Source organism: Lacerta agilis, chromosome 18 (assembly GCF_009819535.1).
Source record: "Lacerta agilis isolate rLacAgi1 chromosome 18, rLacAgi1.pri, whole genome shotgun sequence".
NCBI classification, from domain to species: domain Eukaryota; kingdom Metazoa; phylum Chordata; class Lepidosauria; order Squamata; family Lacertidae; genus Lacerta; species Lacerta agilis.
The window spans coordinates 9,483,375-9,508,326 of NC_046329.1; the positions used below are offsets into that span (position 1 = coordinate 9,483,375).

The window sequence follows — 24,952 nt, forward strand, 5'->3', positions numbered from 1 at the left end:
AGGACGACCACCACTCGAATCCCAATTTTTTGCCACTGGTGTTTTGGGGTTATATTGCGACGAGAACTTCGGTGTGCACATTGCGGCAAAAAATCCGTAGGGTGTTCTTCCTTCCAAACAGCCTAATTGATAATAAGTGATGGATACGCCTTTGCCCCTTCCTCTCAAAGGGTTATTTTTCTGCGCCTCCCCTGCTGTTTCTTAAACAGAAAAGAGCACCATTTTTGCATCGGCTAGATTTCTCAAGGATTCGAACGGAGCTGTTTTAAACGCCGCCATTTTCACGGCATGGCCAGCCAGCCAGCCAGCCCAGAGTCAGGACTTGCGGCACAGTTGCTCGCGGGGACAAATTAATTAATTCACGATAATTTCCTGACTAAGATATGATGCAAACAGGGCATGCACTGTGTCGGAAATGCAGATTAAATTTTTGCAGGGGCCCCCAAAGAAGTGTTGGGTTTTAGGCCAGACATGAAACCTGGAATCTTCTCCGTGCAAAGTCCCTGAGCTACACAGATCCCGTTCCTTTCTAGGTAAAGGGACCGTGTATTGTGGGTTGAGATCCAGCCCACAATTGCTAGAGTCAGTCAGTGGCTTTCCAGGACTTTTAGAGTGGAAAAGACCTGCCTGAAAAATCATGCTTTTACAGTGCGGTCGAAGGCAAGGCTACTTGGGAGTAAGACCCACTGAGATTAATGGGACTTCACTCTCAGGTTTGTCTATATAGCAGGATCTAGCCAGACATTTTTATCTGCACTATTCTGGTCTGCCGACCACCACTGAGCTGTATCACTGCCTCGACCTATTTATTCTTAGGGTTAATTTCCTGGAATTTTCACATTTGAAAAAAAAATTGGTAGGGTCAATAAATAAAATAATTTTTTTAAAACAAAAGTAGACCCTGATTTCATCGATCTAAGAATCCAGGCTTTTGTGCTTTTTATAGACCGTTGTAATCAAAAATTATTCAGCCCCCCTCCCCATTGCAAATCAGGGTTGTTATCAGAATTCACAGACTTCCCCAAATCGAAGACGCGTTTTCAGCTGAATTTGGGGGAACCTGCTTGAAGCATCCGCCGTGTCAAATTATTTGCTCCTTGCAATCAGCTGAAAGTTTGTAGATTTCGATGATGAACATGATTTGCAATTGAATAATTTCGATTGCAACCGCATATAATAGTTTCTTGCTCTCCTCATTTTCAGTGGAGCAGGAAATGAAAGAGAGGTCCCCAGTATCGTGGGGGGGTGGTGGTTTCAAAGCCCTTTTCCCGCTTCCCAAGAGGAGGAAGGAGAAGGATAATTTGTGGGTAAATGTATATGCGTAATTTTGCTTAATTTGCAGAATGAAATCAGCTGGCAGGACTTGGCCGTTTTTTCACATATGGCGAAGCCTAAACCATGGTTTACTTCGATCAAGCAATGTGCGCCATGGTTCCTTGTTCAGGAGAAATGAGCCATAACCCTGGTTTCGCATTGTATGCTAACTCTGGTTTGTGGTTTATTTAACTCTAAACTACATTGATCAGCCCAAGGGATTACCGATCATGATTTATTTGGATCGAAACAAAACTATGACCCCTGCCTTTGGCCGTAACGCTAAGCCCAGGGACCATGGTTTCATAACCACGGTTTACGTTGCAGAATGCAGAACGGTCCGGTTTGTCAGCGGAGGATCTCGAGTTTCCTTGGCACAAAATTTGGATTAATCCGCCTTAGTTTTAGTACGCTCTCGGTCCTCTTTCTCATGAGAAAGAGAGGGAGGAGAAATCCTGTCTTGTCTGTGTCTCTTGCCGTGTGATGAATTAGCTCTGACGCTCATATATAGACTTTCTGAATCTTGTATTTTCTTAGCGTTGCGCGTTGAACGACGGCAACAGAAAAAAAGCTATTTTAGCAACGAGGGAAGTGGGTATATTGCTTCTGTGGGTGTAGGGATTTTTTTTTAAAATGAAATAAAAACTTTTTAAAACACAGACCTCCCTAAGTAATTGTCTGATTTCGAGTCTGGGATGGAACTTGCAGGAAGTACGGTAGCTTGCATCTTAGACAACAACACACCATACGAATTTCATTTCAATAGTGCTCGCTTTTTACCGTAAGGATCGCTCTTAATTTTTATTGCGGGGCCACAGCTTGCATCGACGCGGAAAACGAGTCACGAAAGAGGTAGTTTTGCACGGGTAATATTCCCTAACGTAGTTTTATAGACCCCACTCCCTCCCAAAAAAGAGAGGCCGTTTTAAATGTATAACTGAAAATCAAATTATAATTACGAAAAATAAGAGATCGCATTGGCAATTCACGGTGTGACCAAAAAAAAAGTGTGCCTATAAAATCTTCCTCCTTGCAAATAATTGAGCTCTTGTCTTGCCACAACTGAATAATGATATAAAGTGTTTTGAAGGCTAAATGATGACTCACATCCTTGGCTTTGCTACCTCTGAAGAAGAAGTGAACCTACAAACAGGTTAAAGGAGTTTTCTTCCATGTTCTTGTTGACGCCTTCTAGATGGGAGTTTACTTAATAATATTTTTAAAATAGGTACAGGGGCCTTATGTCTTCCTTTTGCTCTGGAAGGAGCTGTTGGTGCAAGGACAGATCATGCATACTGCACCGGCTCAGAATAAGTTATTTAAAATAAAAATAAAAATAGGGGAGCGGTTTATCCCGCTCTTCAGCAAGCAAGCTTTCCAATAATTTTTTTTTAAAATAACTGTAGGCCTAGTTGTTTTATGAAATGGCCGTGGTTGCTGCATGTCGCTTTGAGATGCTTTATATAGGAAGTTTTTATATAGGAAGTTATTCATAAATGGAATCTAAAACAACAACATTATAGATGTTCCTTTGAGCATGTGCAGAGTGCCGTGATGGATATAGTGGCTGTAATCGTGTCAAATGGCAGCTGACAGGTGGCACCATGCGGCCATCCCTCAATGATTCCTGATGATATTTAGGTTGCCGATTATGAAAGGCGGAATAAATATGCAGGTTAAGCAAACCTCCCATTTTGCAAGGAGGGCGTTGTTTTTAAAGCGTCGGCCGTTTTTCCATTCCCTCGAAACAAGTCCGAGCTTGCCTGTGCATTCCTAACCAAGCCTACTGTTATAAGAATTACCTGAAATGCCACTGCTTCATATGGAAGTCTGTGGCGATACGGAGACTCAATAGTTGATTCTAGGTTCAAAGCTCCGGTCGGGAAAAAATGACAGAGACCAACAATGTTGATCAGGCAAAACAATACTGATCCTTTATTGAGACACAGAAAAAACTACAGCTGTAGGGTCCCTGCCTTCTAAGAAAAAGGAAAGGGCCCCGATGAATGGGAACCCTTAATATTTATACCCTCCTATTCCCATACAATCCAATGGTGGCTGGAAGGCGTGAAAAACAAGGGTCTTACACGGAAATTGGATAGTTCATGGAAATAATAGGTGCTATATGGGTGTTCTTTTGATGTGGAGGGATGTCAAATATTTTCCCCCTTATCTTCTTTTCTGAAGTGGACCTTTGAGATGGTGGAGCGATTAGCGACTGTCTGGAATTCTCACACCTTTCCCGGCAATGGCTTACAATATGGGTGGGTGTGAAATTCATGTTCAGGATGTTTTTTCTTCATTAATGAATAACATTACTGTCCATGTGTAATTGTGTCCTATCTAAGCAGACAGACTAGGTGTCACCGTGGTATGGGAGTGGTAGGTTTCAAACAATATAATTCCCTTATTACAGAAGAGAAATCTAACATGGTTATAAAAATTACACTCTTAAAACATCTGTCAAATATAGCAAAACAATTCTAACGTATTGGGGTTATAGCATTAAGGTTACAGTATCAGCTAAATAGAAAAGATTCAGAAAGGGAAGTCTGACATAAACATTGGTTACACTCGGAAGGGGAAATTTTGTAGCGTTATACATTGTTTCAAATAGAGAGCATCAGTGTATCAATAAAGCAATTAAGAGAACAAAATATAACTCCAGTATCACTCAGCAGGGCAAGGGATATTTACAATAATATTATGGTTTTTGAGTCTGACAGCTGTCATTGAGATGAGTTTCTCTCCCCTCCTTCTTATGTGAGACAATAGCTGCTAGCTCATCAAAGGAGCAGATTGACAGCCCTGCTGGGCTGTGGAAGGTGATAGGTGATCTGAGGGGTGGTAGGTGATAAATTCCTGAGGGGTGATTTGCAAATGGAATGAAGAGGAAGATGTTTGAAAGCCGTGCCAGTGGATCATGGCGTCGAAGAGGAGGATTCTGGGAACTGGTGAATTGGGCCTCATCTCCAGTCCAGTTACCCCTCTCTGTTCATGGCTAAAATGGTAAAACTGGACATGCCCTGGCATCGCCTTCCCCCCCTCGTAATTCTTATAACACTACTCAGAGTAGTCCTTCCTTTTGAATCCAGTGGGCTTTACTGTATGTAAAAAGCCTATTTGGAGACACACACACCCTTTTTTTTTTGCTGAAAAAACACATCTATAAAACAGCCCTGAGTGTGTGTGTGTCCAAAATGCTCTAAAATAAATGGAGCCTGGTCTCCTTGGGAAGCCCCATCCTAACATTCCCTGCATCCACTTTTATGCTTTTTGCGGTGCACGTTTTTAAATTTTTATTACGCATTTAGTTTATTCGTTTTGTTTTGTTTTCTTCACGCGAGGATAGGCTTCGCGGGGCGCAGCTAGGCCGCGGGTTGCCAGGGGCAACGGCGACGCGCTGCGTCCCGTCATCTCCCACCCCACCCCACCCCCGGCTTATTTTTTTTTGTATTGATTCGAACGCGGCCAATGGGAGAGCGGAGGGGGCGGGGAGGAGGCGTGACGCAGCGCGCCGGCCTCCCGTGATGCCCCGCGCGCGCTGGGCTCGCTGAGTGAGCGAGACACGGGGACGAAAGGAGGGCGGGGCGGTGGGCGTGGCCACGCGTCGGGAGTGGGCGGGGCCGAGGGCAGAAGAGAGAGAGCAAGACCGACGCCATATTGGACGACTGTGGCTGAAGGCAGGTGAGAGGTGAGAAGCCGGGGGGGCAGGTTTCATAATTGGGCTCCCGGCCCCCCTTTCTCCCCTCCCCCCACTGTCAGGGGGGGTTGGGAAGACGGAAACACCCCCCAAAAAATTTATGCAACGGGGGGGGGGGAGAAGAGCCTGTGTTTTAATGCAATTGGTTATGGGGGTGGCCCCCCCCATGGAGGGAACCTGCTTGTTTTTAAATGGGGGGGTTGGTCTATGGGCTGAGAAGGTTCAGAGGGAAGAGGGTGGGGTGGGGAATGAATTACAAGGCACCCCCCTCTCTCCCTCAATACCCACTTTCCTGTAATAATGGGGGGGGGGCTTTAAACCAGTGGGGAGGGGTGTTATTTTTTTGGGTTTTTTTTGCAGAAGTGGAGAAGGATGTGGGGTGGGGGGTGGGGAGTGGGATTTCCACTCATTCTCTCCATCCTCCCGCCCATCATTTCCAGCTGCAGGGTTTTGGGGGGTGCTTTAATATGGGGGGCTGTCTGTGTTATTGGGGGTGTCCCCTGCTCTGTGTGTGTGTGTGTGTTTTTGAGGGGGTTGCTAATTGGGTGAGGAGAAGGATGATTGGAGTGGGGGGGGTTGGATGATGTGTCCCCCCCCCAGTTTCTCATAGCAGGGTTGCAGAGGTTGAGCCTGTGAGCCGGGGGGGGGGGGGGCTGTAATAAATTGGGCAGGGTGAGCCTGTGCTTTAATTTGGGGGGGGGCTGTAATAAATTTTAATATTAATAACGATGATGATGTGGAGATGTCTTCTGGATGGGTGACAGTGAGAGTAATTAGGTGGGTGGATGAGAAGGAGAGGGGGGGTTGGTTGGTTGAAGGACCCCTCCCCGTAGCTGTCAACTTTCCCCTTTTCTCACGAGGAATCCTATTCGGAATAAGGGAATTTCCCTTAATAAAAGGGAAAAGTTGACAGCTATGCCCCTCCCTGATTTTCTGTCATGGAGAGGGTATTATTGCAGGAGGTTGGAGCTGAGTGGGTTGCCTATGGAGTGGGCTAGGAGAACGTCGGCTTGTTTTTTTTGGGGGGGGGGGGAGATTTGAAGACCACTCAAATTGAAGACCAAACCAGGGATTGAGGGAGGGAGAGCCCACGATTGAATACAATGGGAGAAGAGGTCTGTTATGGTGGGGGGGGGGTGCTCCCTGAAGAGAGTCTGATGGGGGGGGCAATGGGATGAGATGGGGAAGGAAGGAATTGGGAGTCCTCTCCCCTCCCACTCCCTTTCATGTGACAGATAGGCTATTAATGGGGGGCGGGGGGGGGGGGTGAAGCCTTGCTTTAAGGCAATTGAGAAGAGTACTATTGAAAAGTAATACTGTAAGAAATATATCCTGGCAGGAATAGAATGATCCTTCAAAAGAAGTATAATGAATTTTTCCATATTGGGGGGGGGGAGTATACAAATAAATCAATCTAGAAAAAAATGTAGAAACATGAATACAATGAGTCTAATTGGAGGGGTCAAATGACTTTATTTTGTTTTGTTTTCATTTTCATTGAAATGAAAGGCAGCCCTGTTTAGGGAAGTTTTTAATGTTTGATGTTTTCATCGTGTTTTTAATATTCTGTTGGGAGCTGCCCAGGGTGGCTGGGGAGGTCCAGCCAAATGGGAGGAGTATAAATGATAAATTGTGATGATGAAACAGGAGAGCCGCTGCCAGTCTGTGTAGTTAAGATAGTGCCAAGGTTGGAGGTTCAGTCCCCACATGGGAAAGCTGCGTATTCCTGCATTGCAAGGGGGTTGGACTGGATGACCCTCGGGGGTCCCTCCCAAGTCCCAAACTGCTTTCTTAATGTGCTCCTTCCTTTTTCCTCCCCCCCCCCCAGCACACCCTGGACCCCCTTGCTCTCCATGAACATCAGGGCGTGAGGCTGTTATAAGGCACTTGGTTTCCCCTCTCTCCTGCCCCCCCCCCTGCGCCCCTTGACCACTTCCACCATGGATCAAGACTACGAAAGACGCCTTCTCCGCCAAATCAACATACAGAACGAAAACATGATGCCTTGCGTAAGTCTTTCAAAACACTACTAAACCATAGGTTAAAGGGTAAAGGGACCCCTGGCCATTAGGTCCAGTCGTCTCCGACTCTGGGGTTGCGGCGCTCATCTCGCTTTACTGGCCGAGGGAGCTGGCGTCCAGCTTCCGGGTCATGTGGCCAGCAGGACAAAGCCGCTTCTGGCGAACCAGAGCTGCGCACGGAAACGCCGTTTACCTTCCCGCCAGAGCGGTACCTATTTATCTACTTGCACTTTGACGTGCTTTCAAACTGCTAGGTGGGCAGGAGCAGGGACCGAGCAATGGGAGCTCACCCCATCATTGCGGGGATTCGAACCGCCGACCTTCTGATCGGCAACACTATGTAACTTCTATTTCAAACACAATTCAGCATATACTATCTCGCGGTGTGTAATTCCATAGACCAACGCATCATGCAAACAGAACATATCCTGAGAAATTAAAATTCCAATGTATGGTCTGGAGATAAATTCAGTTCCTAAATTGGCATAATGGGAAGAACCACAATATGGTATGCTTATCTTATCAATATGGCATGCTTATCTAATCTTACGGTGTGGCCCTAGAACAGGCATAGGCAAACTCGGCGCTCCTGATGCTTTGAGACTACAACTCCCATCATCCCTGACCACTGGTCCTGTTAGCAATGTTGTTGTTTTTTTAAATCAATGAACTTTATCCACCCTGCTTAAATCCCAAACGGTATTCAAAACAAAATCTTATTTCCTGATGAATAGCCTTTGGACTGTAATGTAACTTAAATAGAAAATCTTTAGAAAGATTTTTCCTCCCAAAAAAATCTGATTTTTTAAAAAAATTGATTTAAAACAAAACAAAAAAAACCCGATTCTTTTATTTTTTGTGAAATAAAATATTTTATTTTTTTGTGAAAAAAATCTTTTTTTTTTTATCCACCCTGGGCTGTAGCGAGGACAGAGTGGAGGAAAAAAGAGAAGAAATGCGCCTTCCAGTTTGCGATTCTCAGAAGGCAGTTGGGGGGTTTGGGTTAGAAAAGCAGTAAATGTAAAAGTTTTAAGAAACTCCCTTCCAAGTTGAAACGACGGCGGTCTCTCTTCTGATGACGAGGGCCTGTTTCTCTGTTGCCCCTGATTCCTCGCCCCGCCACCCACAAATTGCAGGTCGCCGACATGAGGAGGACCCTGACGCCTTCGAATTCCCCCGTGTCGTCTCCCAGCAAGCACGGCGACAGGTTCATCCCATCCCGAGCCGGGGCAAATTGGAGCATCAGTTTCCACAGGATAAACGTGAGCATCACAACGAAGCCCCCTTGTCTGTTTTTGTTTTGTTTTACAGTGGTAAAATCAATAGGAGTATAGCATCTAGATCAAGGGAAGTAATAGTACCACTATATTCTGCTCTGGTCAGACCTCACCTGGAATACTGTGTCCAGTTCTGGGCACCACAGTTCAAGAAGGATACGGACAAGCTGGAACGTGTCCAGAGGAGGGCAACCAAAATGGTCCAAGGCCTGGAAACGATGCCTTAGGAGGAACGGCTTAGGGAGCTGGGTCTGTTTAGCCTGGAGAAGAGAAGGTTAAGGGGTGATAGGATAGCCATGTTCAAATATATCAAAGGATGTCATATAGAGGAGGGAGAAAGGTTTGTTTTCTGCTGCTCCAGAGAAGCGGACGCGGAGCAATAGATTCAAACTACAAGAAAGAAAAACGATTTGCACCGTTAAACAGCCACTCATTTGCTTTGCAGGAAAACGAAAAGTCCCCGAGTCAAAACAGAAAAGCGAAGGACGCGACTTCAGACAATGGCAAAGGTAGACCTGAACGCCTGCCTCTTAAAAATTATTATTATTATTATTATGCCTCTTGGTTGTCTGTTTGGATAGGTTGCAAGGTTTATTTCCATCCAGCGAAAAGAGGAGGGTCCCGGAAAGCGAAATAACTTCCGTGTTGTTTTGGTTTAGCTTTCACGCGCTGCAGTCCATATCATCGCGGGAGCTTATGCCATAATAGATTTCTTAGTCTCTATAAAGAGTCACAAGACACCTTGTTGGTTCACCCCTCACCCCCCGCCCTGCAAAAGACTCTCCCTTTAGCCCGCCTCTCCTCATCTGACTCGGTACTCGGTTGTAACTATTTCCCACCTTCCCCTTTTGACTCTCTGGCACCCTATATGACCTGTTTGTGTTATTTTATTTTATTTTAAACGAGGCTTGACTTCCAGGCCCCCCTCTTCTCTTAACCCCGCAGATGGCCTTGCGTACTCGGCCTTGCTAAAGAACGAGCTCTTGGGAGCTGGGATCGAGAAGGTTCAGGACCCCCAGACGGAAGACAGGAGGCTGCAGCCCTCCACGCCGGAAAAGAAGAGCCTTTTCACGGTATTTGTTTTTCCATTTCATCTGCTGATTCTGAAGGGGGTGCTCTGTAACCCTACCCTTCAGTCGAAAATGCTCACAGGCGGTCCAGTGTACACGACCCAAAAGGAAAGAGGGACGAGGAGGGTAGAGGAAAACAGGCCCGTTCGGGGACCAATGCTTTATGCAGGAGTGGGGAGCCTGTGTCCCTGCTGTATGATGGGAGTTGATGCCCCATAACATCTGGAGGAGGCACCGGTTAGCAACACACTCCATTCATTTGTTATTATTTTTTCGAACTTTCATGCTGCCTTATATTTCAAGAAATCTGCTAAGGGGCTTACGTACCTGTTGGGGCTTTTGGTTTTAACTGGGAAAGCCTCCAAACCAGTATAGCACTTGGAGTGGTGTCCAGCAACACTTCCTGCTGTGTTTCCCTGCTTCTCCAGTGCTTTTGCAGAGTTGTTCAAACTTCTTCAGCAAAAAAAATCACCGTGCCTCATTGCCTCATGGTTGCAGCAGGGGTTCAAACCAGATTAACCTCTGCTCCCTTTCAACTCTACAGTTCTATGATAAAAGTATTATTAGTTTCTGGGCTCGGTTCAAGGCGCTTTCTGGGCCCACTCAAGGCCCTTTGTGGGCTGTTTGATGGAGGCGCGTAGGGTATTGACAGGGCCTTCTCAGTAGTGGCATCCCTGGGGTCGCCATCATATCTTCATAGGCGCCGTGCAAAAAAAAAAAGTTCCTTTTTCGCCAGGTTTTTGGAATTTAATCTGTGTTTCCCTTCCGTGGGTGGGATGTCTTAGTCCTGTCTTTTTGATACATGATTTTTTTTTAATTTTTTTAGAACTGTTTGAGCTTTTTGTTGGGTTTAATGTGTGTGCTGCCTTCTCGCCCGTCCAGTACTCCCTCACCACGAAACGCTCCAGCCCGGACGATGGCAACGAGGTCTCCCCCTATTCTCTCTCTCCCGTCAGCAACAAAAGGTGGGGCTCCCCTTTTTAGCGAAGTGTTGGAGGAAACACAACAATGCAGGGTGAAGGGATTTCCTGCGGGTTGGGGGGTGGGTGGGTTGAGGGTGTTATAAGGAAAAAAACTGCTGCCTTTCCCTTATGGGGTACACTAGATCCCGTATAGAGTCCTTAAGTGGGTTCCCTTTCTAATTGAGGTTTCCCAGGAGCTATCCTGGGCCTTCTAAGTCCCTGTTTGGCCAGGACTTTGGAAAGACACCATGCTATGGCTGAGCGGTATAAACAGCTAAAAAAGCCAATGCAATTCTGGGCTGCATCAAGAGGAGTATAGCATCTAGATCAAGGGAAATAATAGTACCACTATATTCCGCTGGAACGGACAAGCTGGAACGTGTCCAGAAGAGGGCAACCAAAATGGTCCAAGGCCTGGAAACGATGCCTTATGAGGAACGGCTTAGGGAGCTGGGTATGTTTAGCCTGGAGAAGAGAAGGTTAAGGGTTGATAGGATAGCCATGTTCAAATATATAAAAGGATGTCATATAGAGGAGGGAGAAAGGTTGTTTCCTGCTGCTCCAGAGAAGCGGACACGGGGCAATGGATTCAAACTACAAGAAAGAAGATTCTACCTAAACATTAGGAAGAACTTCCTGACAGTGAGAGCTGTTGGACAGTGGGATTTGCTGCCAAGGAGTGTGGTGGAGTCTCCTTCTTTGGAGGTCTTTAAGCGGAGGCTTGACAGCCATCTGTCAGGAATGCTTTGATGGTGTTTCCTGCTTGGCAGGGGGCTGGACTGGATGGCCCTTGGGGTCTCTTCCAACTCTAGGATTCTATGAGCTTTCGTTGGGAGAAACTCAAAAAATTAGAATATCGTGCGAAAGTCCATTTATGTAAGCAATTGTTTTCATTAGCTACTGGAGTTTAATATATGATCTTGATTTAGATCGATTTGATTTAAATCCACCCTGTTTGGAGGGAATAATAATGCTTCCTTCCTCTTCACACCTCCTCCTTCTTCCTCTTCCCCCAATTTCCCACGCGGCCGAAACAGCCAAAAGCTGCTACGGTCCCCTCGGAAGCCCACGAGGAAAATCTCCAAGATCCCCTTCAAAGTATTGGATGCCCCGGAACTGCAAGACGACTTCTACCTAAATCTGGTCGACTGGTCGTCCCTTAACGTTCTCAGCGTCGGACTCGGGACCTGTGTCTACCTGTGGAGTGCCTGTACCAGCCAGGTAAAGTCGAGTGTGTGTGTGTGTGTGTGTGTGTCCTTCCTTCTTATTTTCTTACGTTATGAATAGGGACGGATGTAGGTTTGATGAGGCCCTGAGCTCCTGAAGGTAATGGGGCCCTTTATATGCCCGGCTGTCCTTTGTCAACAACAAGTGGTCGCTGTTTTTTTGTGTTGAATATATGCTATATGGTAATTGATGGACCTAAGAGGTATCTCAAGCCATTTGCGCATGTGGCCACGAAACCAGTCCATGCAGAATGTAGGCACCCTATATATAGAAAGGAGCAAACCAGGGATATTTTAGGGAGCAGGTGGGGCCCATGACTTACATCATAGGAGCCTACGCAACACAAAACACGTTTGCTGTATGTAGATTTTATTTTATTTTTTTATCTTATATTTTGGAAACGTACGTCCAGGTTTTTCCCCCCTTTAATTTTTTTTTGGGGGGGGTCCCCCAAGAGAATGGGGCCCTAAGCTATAGCTTGTTATGAAACAACAACAAAACAGCTATTGGAAGAAAAACTTGCACTTTCCAGAGACATGGTGTTGGATAACATATGAACGAACACCTGCTTCACCTCTGCCATCCTCTTGCCTCTTTCGAATCGGCCTTTTAACGGGAGGCCCGGCAAAACGTTCCAGCCCTCGGCCGAGTCTGCCTGTCGCTTCTCTGCCTGAGTCCCTGCTCCGGGAGGCTTTGTAGGGAGCGGGACCCCAAATAGCGACTCCTGCCTAAAACTTGAGGGTTCTTCTGGATAGCAGATGAACCGTGCATGTCATACACACGCACACACACAGTGGAACCTCGGTCAAAACGTCCGACAGCTGAGGCACAACTGGCGGTCAGAAGGTTCCATTGAGAAAATTGAGAGCCGTTCGACTTCCGAGGCACGTTTGAAAACGGAAGCAATTACTTCCCGGGTTTTCGGAAACCGAAACGTTCAGCTTCCGAAATGCTTGAAAACTGAGGTTCTGCCGTAGACATATTTTAATCAAACCTGCTTAGGCGCAAAAGTGTTCTTCCCCTTTTTAATTTTTCCAAAATAAAGAAAAAGGCATTTCTAGCAGTTGGGCCATTGTCCTGATCCAGCAGGCAGGCCCTTGCATATAATGAAACTCTCATTATTCTTACTCTTGTTATTATGATGGTCTTATCCTTCCTTGCTGGGGACGGGGTTTCTTGTGGGGAGGCCCACGAAGTCAACGGCCCCTCCACCTTCCCCTCCCGGTGCCCTCTCCGTTCCTCATTCTTTCTTCCCTGCTGTCTCCCCTCCCCTCTTTTCTCCCTCCCAAGGTGACCCGGCTGTGCGACCTGTCCGTGGAAGGCGATTCCGTCACCTCCGTCGGGTGGTCAGAGCGGGTCAGTACGCCGCTGGGTTTCCGCCGAAGCGCAGCATTTGTGAATCATGGGCAGGGCTGTGATGGCGAGGGTGGGGGAACCCTCAGGCCCTGGGGCCAAATGTGGCCCTCCAAGCCTTTCCACCTGGCTCTCGGAGGTTCCCCTTTGCCACCCCCTCTCTCCCCAGGCCACTCGCCCCCCTTGCTTCGCACTTGCTCTTGCTGCGTGCTAAAGAAGCTTTTAATGTTTAATAGACTATTGCATTATAATATTCTGATGGAAGCTGCCCAGAGTGGCTGGGGAAACCCAGCCAGGTGGGTGGTGTATAAATAATAAATTATTATTATTATTATTATTATCCTTTGGATCTTTTCTCCCCGATCAGGGCAACTTGGTGGCGGTCGGGACCCACAAGGGCTTTGTGCAGATCTGGGACGCCGCGGCCGGCAAGAAGCTCTCCATGCTGGAAGGGCACACGGCCAGAGTGGGTAAGCAAAGCGAGGCAAATGGCCGTGGGCAAGCAAAATGCAGAAACGGAACGCTGATTTCCCAAAAACCCCGTGCGAAGTCCTGCAGAAATAATAGTAATTTGTTATTTGTATCCTGTGCGTCCGGCTGGGTCGCCCCAGCCAATTTGGGCAGCTTCCAACGTCTATAGAAAACACAATTAAACATTGGAAAGCTTCCTTATATAGGGCTGCCTTCTGGTGTTCTTCTGAAGGTTATGTATCTACTCATCTCCTTGGCATCCGACAGCTTGGCGGGAGCCACCACAGAGAAGGCCCTCTGCCGGGTTCCCTGTAGCTTCGCTCCTCTCAGGGAGGAAACCGCCAGAAGGCCCTCGGTGCCGGATCTTAGCGTCCGGGCTGGACACGCTCCTTCAGTGGGGAGACAGCCACATTTCACCAGGGAGAAGACACACGGAACTACCACCGAGAAGGCCCTGTCATGCACTCTCCCTCTCTCCCCCCCCCCCCAAAAGGCAGCCTTAACAACACCAACAAGGCCTGTGTATCAGGGGGGGTCTAAGAGCGATATCCGTTTCACTGGTGGTGGTGGTTCTGCTGCCGCTGGCTTAGCTCTCAGCAATATCAAAACCAACACAATGACCAGGAGCAAATAGAATATGAAAAGCTTTATGGACCGATTCAAAACTAACAAACTGAAGCCTCTGGAAGTCCTTAAATGAGTCACGATGCCAGTCTTTAGCCAGCGGAGAACAAGCTGTGAAGCTTTTGTATAATCGGCAAATGTCCAATTCTGATGTCCAACTCTGAACGGTGTTTCCGGATAACGACTACTGTTGCGTTGAATTCTTCACCAGCGAATTAGTAGAAAAGATACGTAATTTCTTCATTAACCAGTTGTCAGGATCTTCCCCGGTGCTGCTCACGAGTAACAACAAAGGGCCATTCCATTGTCACGGGTGGGACACTTGGACCATGTTTTTTGGTAATCACACATGTGTAACAATGTAAATATACATAAAAATTAACAACCAAAATTTAAACTGTGTTATTAATAAGATGCTGAGCATTTTACTAATTTTTCTATTATTTTAATGGATATTTTTGACAATTTTATTAAATGTTAAAGTATTGTCACGGGTGGGACAAAAAAAGGACATGGAGCTTGAGATAAGTTTGATTTATGGAAAAACTCTGAGTTGGGAGGTGAATCAATTATAAACTCAGCATATCTGTTTAAATCAATGTTTATTGGTTACAACTATGCAATCAGAAATTAAGTTTAAGAAATTTAACGATACAAAATTAAGGAAAAAATGCTGTCACGGGTGGGACAATCATCAGAAAACTTTAAACTTGAACACTTCTGTGAAGACTACATGGGTGGACTTTTGACAAGAAGGTCCATAAACTAAACTTCTTTTGTCTTTAGCTTTAAAAAAAATGGTTAGACTGCACATTTGGAATCTTCCTCACCAAAGTCCAGCGTTCATCTAGCATTCTTATCAGGCTCATTTTTCATGGAATGGCCCCAAAGCCTCTTTTGAAAAACTGAAGCTATTTATCAAGCATAGCTATTTTCAAGCGGGGATTGTCAAAAACATGACCGTTCAATCACTATCAGAATCCGGAAGTACATTCCTTCGGCTACCCGCCCAACACCAGATTTTCGGTACCCTGAAACGATGTCTCCTGGGTCCCCTAGCCCCCCCCTGCGCGGTGCCTGTGTCGGAAGCTGTGTGCTTCTGTCCGATCTTGTCTGGCTGGTGGTGCTGGGTCTTTCAGCAGTGTCACGGAGCCCTTGCTCCTCTCCCTTGCTTGGAGACGATTCCTGTGATAAGCTGGAGGAGGAGTCCGTATGCAAAAGGGGCTCGGGTTCCCTATAGCTTCCTGAGTTGTCTCCCCTTGAAGATCAGCTCTCCTTGCCCTGCTCCTGAGCAGTAGAAACAACAACAGACAGTCACGGTGTCTGTACCTCAGAAAAAATACAAAACCGTGTATATCACTGGAAGAATTGAATAAATATGAAACTAAACTGACAATATCATAATGCAAAGGGCATTTATAAATATTTCATCAGAGGCAAACCTATATGTGCTTTAAATCATCAAAGTGCTAGTACAAAGTGCAATTTACAAAGTGCAAAAATACAAAGTGCCATATAATGTTCAGTATAATGATGAAGATGGTATAGCAAATGTCTATCAGACGCGTAGGTCCATCCTCACAATGTTGGGGAAGGTTATTCAGAATCCCTCCAACATGTGGGTGTGTTCTCCCGACGGGTGGCTAGCTTCAAACTTCCCGTTTCACCGACGGTTTCTTCAAGGTCTGGACTTTTCTTTGGTAACAACAATACAAACCATCAACTTCACTACAGATGAAAATTCAATTATACAATAAAAAATTCATGTACTCACCATCAAATCAGAACAAAGAAAGAAGAAAGGGCCTCCTCTCTCGTGAGTAGCTGGGCTACTCCTGACACCAATCTTTTCCCCCCGAATAGATATAATATACATGAAATTGAAAAATACTCTGGAACAGTGCTCAATCATGTAGTCACTGCTTGACTCTGCTGGGTTGGGGTTCTTGTGGGCATGCCTGTGACCTCACAGCAGCTCAGCCAATAGCAGCAAGGGAATAGCAAGCGGTGGGCTTCGCTTCTAACAAAAAGTTTCCCTGTGTTTGTTTGCATCCCTCCCTCCATTAATGCTCCAGGTGCCCTGGCTTGGAACGCGGACCAGCTCTCTTCCGGCAGCCGGGACCGGATGATCCTGCAGAGAGACATCCGGACGCCCCCCATTCAGTCCGAGCGTCGCCTCCAAGGCCACAGGCAGGAGGTCTGCGGGCTCAAGTGGTCCACCGACCACCAGCTCCTCGCGTCCGGCGGGAACGACAACAAGGTACAGTTGCCATGGAATTCTGCTCAGTATCGATCCAGTGCAGATCCCAATGTACATTTAGCAGAGTAGCAACTTAAACACAGAAGACCCTTGGAGCTGGACCTCTGCCTGGTTCCCTGCAACCTCGCTTCTTGCAGGGAAGGAACCGCCAGAAGGCCCTTGGAGCTGGACCTCCATGTCCGGGCTGGACGATGGGGTGAAGACAACTTCTTTAGGGATACTGGCCCGTTTAGGGATTTCAAGATCAGCACCAACACTTTGAACTGTGCCCAGAAACGTCCTGGGAGCCGATGTAGGTCTTTTAGGACTGGTGTTATATGGTCTCGGCGGCCGCTCCCAGTCCCCAGTCTGGCTGCCACATTCTGGATTAGTTGCAGTTTCCAAGTCACCTTCAAAGGTAGCCCCACGGAGAGCGCATGGCGGTTGTCCAAGCGGGAGATAACCAGAGCGTGCGCCACTCTGGTGAGCCAGTCTGCGGGCAGGGAGGGTCTCATCCTGCGTCCCAGATGGAGCCGCCCTGGACACAGAACTGACCTGCGCCTCCATGGACAGCAGTGAGTCCAAAATGACTCCCAGGCTGCGCACCTGGTCCTTCAGGGGCACAATCACCCCATTCAGGACCAGGGAGTCCCCCACACCAGCCCGGAGGCACACTACATTTTCTCATGAGACAGACGGATGCGGACAACCCTGAGTACGATCTTGTCGGTCGCAGGCTTAAGACTCTACTGTGTTATCGCACATCCGTTTGTTACCTTCCACCATCGCCCTGTTCATCACCCTGCTCCCTCTCCCTCCCTCGCAGCTCCTCGTGTGGAACCACTCCAGCCTCAGCCCGGTCCAGCAGTACACAGAGCACCTTGCGGCCGTCAAGGCGATCGCCTGGTCCCCCCACCAGCACGGGCTGCTGGCTTCCGGCGGAGGGACGGCGGACCGCTGCATACGTTTCTGGAACACGCTCACCGGGCAGCCTCTGCAGTGCATCGACACCGGGTCGCAAGTCTGCAACCTCGCCTGGTCCAAGCACGCCAACGAGCTGGTAAGGGAGCCCTCGTCCCCTGTGTGCTTCCCACTATCCTTCGCTTGCCCGTCACCTGGAGGGCTAGCACATTTCCCCCCTCCCCAGTAACTTATGTGGGTTTATTTGGCAGACTGCTTTAGGGTTGCCCTGTCCCCATCAGGTGCAGGGGTAAAACTGCCTCTGCTTCCTTGCCGTGGCCTGGGGCTGATACAGCTCATTCCCCTTTGCTTTCCAACATCATGATGTTTGCCCCCGCCCCCCTCTGTCTTCTTTTCTTCTTTGGCGATCCCTCGTAGCCGAGTAAGATTGTCTTCCAAAACAGGGTTTTAGCAGTGAGTCTGTAAGTGACCGCGGAGGCCAATTCTGGATCCGCACGTCCTTCCACAGTGGGGACATAGGTTTCTGGGCGGGAGTTGATCCCGGTGAAGGTTTGCCAAGTGTGGCTTCCTCTTGGCACGTTTCTCCCTTGCGTCCTGAGTTCGAGTGTCTTCAAAGCCCACGACACCTTTGGCAAAGGCTGTTCTCCAACTGGAGCGCTCGCAGGCCAGTGTTTCCCAGTTGTCGGTGTTTACACTACATTTTTCTAGACTTGCCTTGAGAGAGTCTTTGAACCTCTTTTTGTTGACCACCAGCATTACGCTTCCCATTTTTAAGTTTGGAATAGAGGAGTTGCTTTGGGAGACGATAGTCAGGCATCCGCACGACATGACCGGTCCAACGAAGTTGATGTTGAAGAATCATCGCTTTGACGCTGGTGATCTTTGCTTCTTCCAGGACACTGGCATTAGTTTGCCTGTCTTCCCAAGTGATGTGTAAAAATTTTAGGAGACACCATTGATGGAATCTTTCGAGGAGTTGATCCACCACCATTACGCTTTCAATTTTTAATTTTTTTAAAAAAGAATTTTATTAATTTTCCACATTAAACAACAAAAACACAAAATACATCACACAAATACAATTAAAACACTACAAATACAATATCGAACTAAAAATAAAAAACAAAGAAAGAAAACTTATACATACCTAACACACAGGAACATTAAAAGCTTATTGTTTAATTCTAATTTCAAATCTTAAATGGGGGACTTCCCCCGTTCTCTCTACTGCGTTCAGTTTAAATTTACTTTAGTAACTTTATAACTAATTTCAATCAACATTATTCTTATTACCATTTCAAATAACTAACTTACTTCATATTACCTAACTTATTACCACAATTAAATATACATCTTCCATCAACATTACTTCTAATATACTATTTTACTCTAACATCTTAAAACTAAAGCCATGTTATATTCACTGATTCTGCTTCAGATATCTAATTTTTCACAATTCTTTAAATATTCTCTGAATTTCTCCCAATCTTCTTGCACCATCTCCTCCCTCTGGTCTCGGAGCTTCGCGGTCAGCTCAGCCAATTCCATAAAGTCCATTAACTTCATCTGCCATTCTTCTACTGTCGACGCTTTCCATTTTTAAGTTCACATACTCATCTCTCTCTTTCTCTCTAGGTGAGCACTCACGGATACTCTCAGAACCAGATCCTCGTCTGGAAATACCCGTCCTTGACTCAAGTTGCAAAGCTAACCGGGCATTCTTATAGAGTCCTCTACCTGGTGAGTAAATGTCCCCCCCCCTCCAAAAAAACCCAACCCCTCTCTGTAACCTTCCTTTTTGCCCTGTTGCCTATGCACTCGTTGTTCCTTTTTGTTTGCTTCGTTCTGGGTTTTTTTGAACGCGAAAGCAGCTTCAAAATCTGAGCCAGAGTGGGTAGCTTTTTTTGGGGGGGGGCGTCCATCCTTTGCAGCAACCTCCCTCCTTCCCAGAAGCATTCCCGGTCAGGGATTCAGGAAGCGGACTGATCAGATTTCAGAGCGTCGTTCCATCTCACTCTGCGCTGACTGGCAGCCGCTATTGGGGGAGTTTCAAGCAGTCCCCAACCCCTCCCGGAAATGGTTGGGGCCAAGCGGGCGCTCTGCTACTGAACCACGGCTCTTCCTCTGATTCTTAAAGTAAGGTTCCTAGTCCTCATGGGCTTGGACGCCAGAGCTGATTTAAATGGGGACCTGGGAAGCTGCTCAATGCCACCTGTGAGAGACCAGTGTGGTGTAGTGGTTAAGAGCGGTAGACTCGTTATCTGGTGAACCGGGTTCGCGTCTCCTCTCCTCCACATGCAGCTGCTGGGTGACCTTGGGCTAGTCACACTTCTCTGAAGTCTCTCAGCCCCACTCACCTCACAGAGGGTTTGTTGTGGGGGAAGAAGGGAAAGGAGAATGTGAGCCGCTTTGAGACTCCTTCGGGTAGTGAGAAAGCGGGATATCAAATCCAAACTCCTCCTCCTCCACCACCTATCTAGCAATAATGATAATAAATTATTATTATTATTATTATTATTTCTACCCTGCCCACCTGGCTGGGTTTCCCCAGCCACTTTGGGCGGCTCCCAACAGAATATTAAAAACACAATAAAACACCAAACATTAAAAGCTTCCCTAAACAGGGCTGCCTTCAGATTTCTCCTAAATGCCAGGTAGTTGTTTATTTCCTTGACATCTGATGGGAGGGCGTTCCACAGGGCAGGCCTCGGTCCTGTAGACCTGAAGGAGCGTCTCCACCCCCATCTTCCAGCTCCAACACTGAGGTCCAGCTCCGAGGGCCTTCTGGCGGTTCCCTCGCTGCGAGAAGTGAGGTTACAGGGAACCAGGCAGAGGGCCTTCTTGGTGGTGGCGCCCTCCCATCAGATGTCAAGGAAATAAACAACTACCTGACTTTTAGAAGACAACTGAAGGCGGCCCTGTTTAGGGAAGTTTTTAATGCTTGACACTGTGTTTGTTTTTAATATTCGGTTGAATGGCTCTCCAGGGTTTCAGATGGGGCGGGGGGGGGGGACAGACCCACCCCCACCTGGTGATTGGACCTGCATGCTTGTGTAACGGGGAAAAAATCCCAGGTGTGGAACTGCCCAGCCACCTGGCCCTTAGGGATAAGCCCACTGGTTTCTGCGGAGTTAAATAAAAGAAGTCCAGCCACTGGAGCAAGGACAAGACAGGGTTTATTGCACAATAGGTTACAGTCAAAACTGCACACCCAGAGCAGCGTTACAAGAACTTTTAAAAACTCCTATCATATCCCAGAATACAGTTTGGAAACATCATCACTACGTCAGGAACAGGGAAGGGTTATACATGATTGACATATAGGAAAAACAAGATTAGCATATGGGGGAAACAGAGCAATATCAGGGAGATAGCCCTGGGCCAATGTGAATGGGTGTTAAGTATTGGCAAGGATACCTTGAGCACTTATCTGGGAGAGAACAATGGGATTCCAGCTGAGGGATATTAGCCCAGTGGCTTCCTGAAGCACCCAGGGATTACCTGCTGAGGCATTTCCCTGTGCACGTGGTCTCTCGCATACTGGATCATGGCAGAGAGATGGGTCCCCTTAAGGGCATCACTCCATACCCAAAATGAGTTTACTCAGGAAGAGACTTTGCTTAGGTGACCCCCCCCCATAATTTCCGTAACACTTGCGGCCGTTCCCCTAAATCTAAAGTAAGGTGCTAGTCCTCATGGGCTTGAATGAGGAGAGCCTCATTGACATGACGTGCCCTGCCACTGAGCCACCGCCGTCCACCCCCCCCCCTCCTTCCCTTCTGCAGGCGATGTCACCCGACGGAGAGGCCATCGTGACGGGCGCCGGGGACGAGACGCTGAGGTTTTGGAACGTCTTCAGCAAAACCCGCTCCACCAAGGTAACGGAGAAACGGGCGAGGAGGGGGTGGGTTTCGGGTGGCCGGAGCCGGACTGTGCAGCCGGGGTCCCCCTGTACAGATTCCAATTCCTCCGTGATTCTGAAACGCTGGCACCCGTCTTGTCCCGAGAGACAAGGGAACGCACCTCTGGGGTGCCAGGGGGAGAAGTCGAACTGAGGTGTGAGCCGCACCAAAGTGACCTCCCCCCGCGGGGCGCAAGCCTGGGCTGTGTGTTTGGAGGTCCTGGGCTGCCCAGACGACAACCCCCCCCCCCTCGGCCTCAGGACCAAAGGAAAGCAGAACAAGACGTTTGGCACTAGCTTGGCTGCAGGAGTTGCCGGAAGGAGGCGGACAAGGTGCCACCCAACCGCCTTAGGGACTCGGCTCCAGATTTGTATAGGGTTTGTTCCTGAGCCTTTTCCATTCCGAGAGACGACCAAGTAATAATAATGATTTCATAATTTATTTTTTATACCCAGCCACCCCGGGCGGCTCCCAACGGAATATTAAAAACACGATAAAGCATCAAACATTAAAAACTTCCCGAAACAGGGCTGCCTTCAGGGGCTTTCTAAAAGTCACGTAGTTGCTTATCTTGACATCTGAAGGGAGGGCGTTCCACAGGGCGGGCGCCACCACCGATAAGGCCCTGTGCCTGGTTCCCTGCAACCTCACCTCTCGCAGGGAGGAAACCGCCAGAAGGCCCTCGGAGCTGGACTTCAGTGTCTGGGCAGAACGATGGGGGTGGAAGTTTAGAACCAGAGTTTTCCTTCTCTGAAGAGAGTCCCCACACTGCGCTAGTATACCTGAAGGAGCATCTCCACCCCCATCGTCCTGCCCGGACACTGAGATCCAGCGCTGAGGGTCTTCTGGCGGTTCCCTCCCTGCGAGAAGCAGAGCTACAGGGAACCAGGCAGAGGGCCTTCTCGGTGGTGGCGCCCTCCCACCAGATGTCAAGGAGATAAACAACTACCAGACTTTTAGAAGACATCTGAAGGCAGACCTGTTTAGGGAAGCTTTTAGTGTTTAATAGACTATTGCATTTTAATATTCTGTTGGGAGCTGCCCAGATTGGCTGGGGAAACCCAGCCAGATGGGCAGGGTATAAACAGTAAATTCTTCTTCTTCTTCTTCTTCTTTTCTTCTTCTTCTTCTTCTTCTTCTTCTTCTTCTTCTTCTTCTTCTTCTTCTGTATAAACAGTAAATTCTTCTTCTTCTTCTTCTTCTTCTTCTTCTTCTTCTTCTTCTTCTTCTTCTTCTTCTTCTGTATAAACAGTAAATTCTTCTTCTTCTTCTTCTTCTTCTTCTTCTTCTTCTTCTTCTTCTTCTTCTTCTTCTGTATAAACAGTAAATTCTTCTCTTCTTCTTTTTTCTTCTTCTTTTCTTTTCTTCTTCTTCTTCTTCTTCTTCTTCTTCTGTATAAACAGTAAATCTCTTCTTCTTCTTCTTCTTCTTCTTCTTTTCTTCTTCTTCTTCTCTTCTTCTTCTATAAACAGAAATTCTTTCTTCTTTTCTTCTTCTTCTCCTTCTCCTTCTCTTTCTTCTCTTCTCTTCTCTTCTTTTCTCTTCTCTTTTTTCTTCTTTTTCTTTTTTCTTCTTTTCTTCTTCTTCTTCTTCTTCTTCTTTTCTCTTCTTCTTCTTCTTCTTTTTTCTTCTTCATTCTTCTTCTTCTTCTTCATTCTTCTTCTTCTTCTTCATTCTTCTTCTTCTTCTTCTTCTATTATTATTATTATATATTTTCTCCCAACTGCCCTCTGTCCCTTGACAAGCATCCGCTCGTCCCAAGCCCTCTGGCAACGAGCTGTAGAGGGAACACAAGGAGCCCTCTAACCATCCCTTCTCCTTTTCTTTCAGGAGTCTTGTGTCGGTCCTTAACCTCTTCACCCGGATACGGTAGAAAAAAAAAACAGGGACCACGGAACAAGGGACTGTGCTTTGGGGTGGAGAACCACTAAACTGACCTGCATGGGACCTCGGGCCGTAATCTCGGGGTGGGGAACAGGGATGGAGCGGTGGCGGCAATGTGTTAAAAAAAAAAAAAAAAAGAAGATGTTTGGAGGTGGTGGGACAGGACAACCCTCAAAAGATCCTTATTAATATCTGAGTGTGACATGCTAGAGGATGTTATTTGAGTGGAAGGGGACCCCTATACCCTCCTTGGAGCCAGGGAGAGCAACTATAACATAAATAATTTTTTGTGTCGTGCGCGATGGGCCTGTTTTCCAAAAAGACAGGAATGAGGTGCTTATCAATCCGGGGTGGGGGGGGTGGGTTGCACTTGCCAGAGGATCCAGCCAGACACCAGGAATGCCCGCTCATTCCCCCCCCCCCTCCACTTTCCCCCCTTCTCTTGCTCTGCGGGGAAACCAACACTTGTGTGCTGTGCGTGTGGGGAGAGACTAGTGCCCCGTTGTGCACAATTAACCGGTGCTCTTAAATTTATTCCCCCCCCGAGTGTGTCTGGGACACTCTTGCCCAGAAACACGGGTGCCTGCCTACCCGAACCGCTGTCGGGGTTTAGCCCAGCGGGGCCGGTGGTAGATACAACATGCAGGGGACACACATCCACGCTCAAAAAAACCGCAGCGTTCCTCACTTGCATGCAAGATACGGGAGAATGCCTCTTATCTGGAAGAGGCATTCTGCCCGAGAGCAGCAGGGAAAGCCTCTTAAATCTAGACTGGGTGGAACGGCCCCTCCAGCCGTCGCATGAGGTCAGGAACGATGGGATCCGGAAAACCCGGAAACTTAAAAAGGGGGAGGCTCAGCAAATCTCCCATTCCCAGCTGCGTGCAAGAGGTTGGGAAGGTGCCGTCGTTTTAGGCTGAGAGCGGGGAAGACCTCTTCTCAGGTCGGGGATGAGGGAAACCTGTTGGATCCCCGACTCCCAGTTGTTACGGGCGCCGGGAGTTCAGCCACATGGGGCCGTGCCTCTGGCTCTGCAAGCTTCTGGTTCCCGCACGGGTTTTGAAACCCCGAGATCCCGGCGGGAGTGCCGAGAGCGAGCAGGGGCCGCCCCGGCAGCCTTCTGAGCCAGCATCCCAATGAAAAACCTCCTCTTCCCTCTCGTCCTTTTCTCTCCCTCCATCTCTCTCGCCTGCCTCCGTCAGGGGAGCGCGCCAGGTCGAAGTCTGTGTCCCCCGCGGTTAGAAAGCGATTTGAGCTTCCTACCGCGGTGGTCGCTGTCGGCCGGGTCAGCCTTTCGTGAAAAGCCGCCTTCAAACAAATACCGTGTTTGTGTGTTTTTGTGTCTGTGCATGTCTGTCGATTCGAATTGGCAAGAGGTGATTTAAAACGCCCGAAAAAACGAAGCGGGGGGGGGGAGGAGACCTTGCAAGTTCGCATTTTGCGCACCGCGGCGGCGCCATTCCGGACGCAATTTGAGCCGAAATTGGAAGACTATTGGGATGGGATGGTGCTTTGACTCTCTCCCGGTCAGCAAGGAGATTTTTTTTAAACACGCGGGCTACTCTTTGTAATAAAAAATCAGTGTGGGAATGCCGGTGGATTCAGTGTTACAGTATTTGGCAATTAAAAGGACGTGGATTTCAACGCGGCCTTCGCCCCCCCTGAGAGTGTGGTGGTTTTTCGGAAAGCTTGCTGCTTCCTTCAAATTCATGGATCCGGTGGTCCCCCCCCCGTAAGCCGGGGTGGCTGGACATGTCTGCATATTCGCACCCCAGCCCCATGGAATCACCACACTACCTGTGGCCTCTCTTCATAGGACTAAGGAGGTGTTGTTCCATTCCGAGAGACAACCTAATGATAATAATGATTTAATATATTATTTATTACCCTGCCTCACCTAGCCAATATGGGCGGCTCCCACAACCGAATATTAAAAACACCGGACAAAGCATTCCAAACATTAAAAACTTCCCTAAAGAGGGCT

The 24,952-nt window shown here is 47.8% G+C and overlaps 1 protein-coding gene across 1 annotated transcript; it reads left to right on the plus strand.

Annotated features, from left to right (window-relative positions):
• Positions 1–6,845: 6,845 nt before the first annotated feature.
• FZR1 (fizzy and cell division cycle 20 related 1) lies at positions 6,846–22,978 on the plus strand. The gene is made up of 13 exons (XM_033136708.1): positions 6,846–7,026; positions 8,175–8,300; positions 8,761–8,824; positions 9,261–9,388; positions 10,268–10,350; positions 11,385–11,568; positions 12,865–12,930; positions 13,295–13,397; positions 16,098–16,282; positions 17,088–17,321; positions 18,818–18,922; positions 20,968–21,060; positions 22,915–22,978. The coding sequence occupies exons 1-13, from the start codon at positions 6,958–6,960 to the stop codon at positions 22,933–22,935; spliced, it is 1,461 nt and encodes a 486-aa protein (XP_032992599.1). The 5' UTR covers positions 6,846–6,957; the 3' UTR covers positions 22,936–22,978.
• Positions 22,979–24,952: the final 1,974 nt, after the last annotated feature.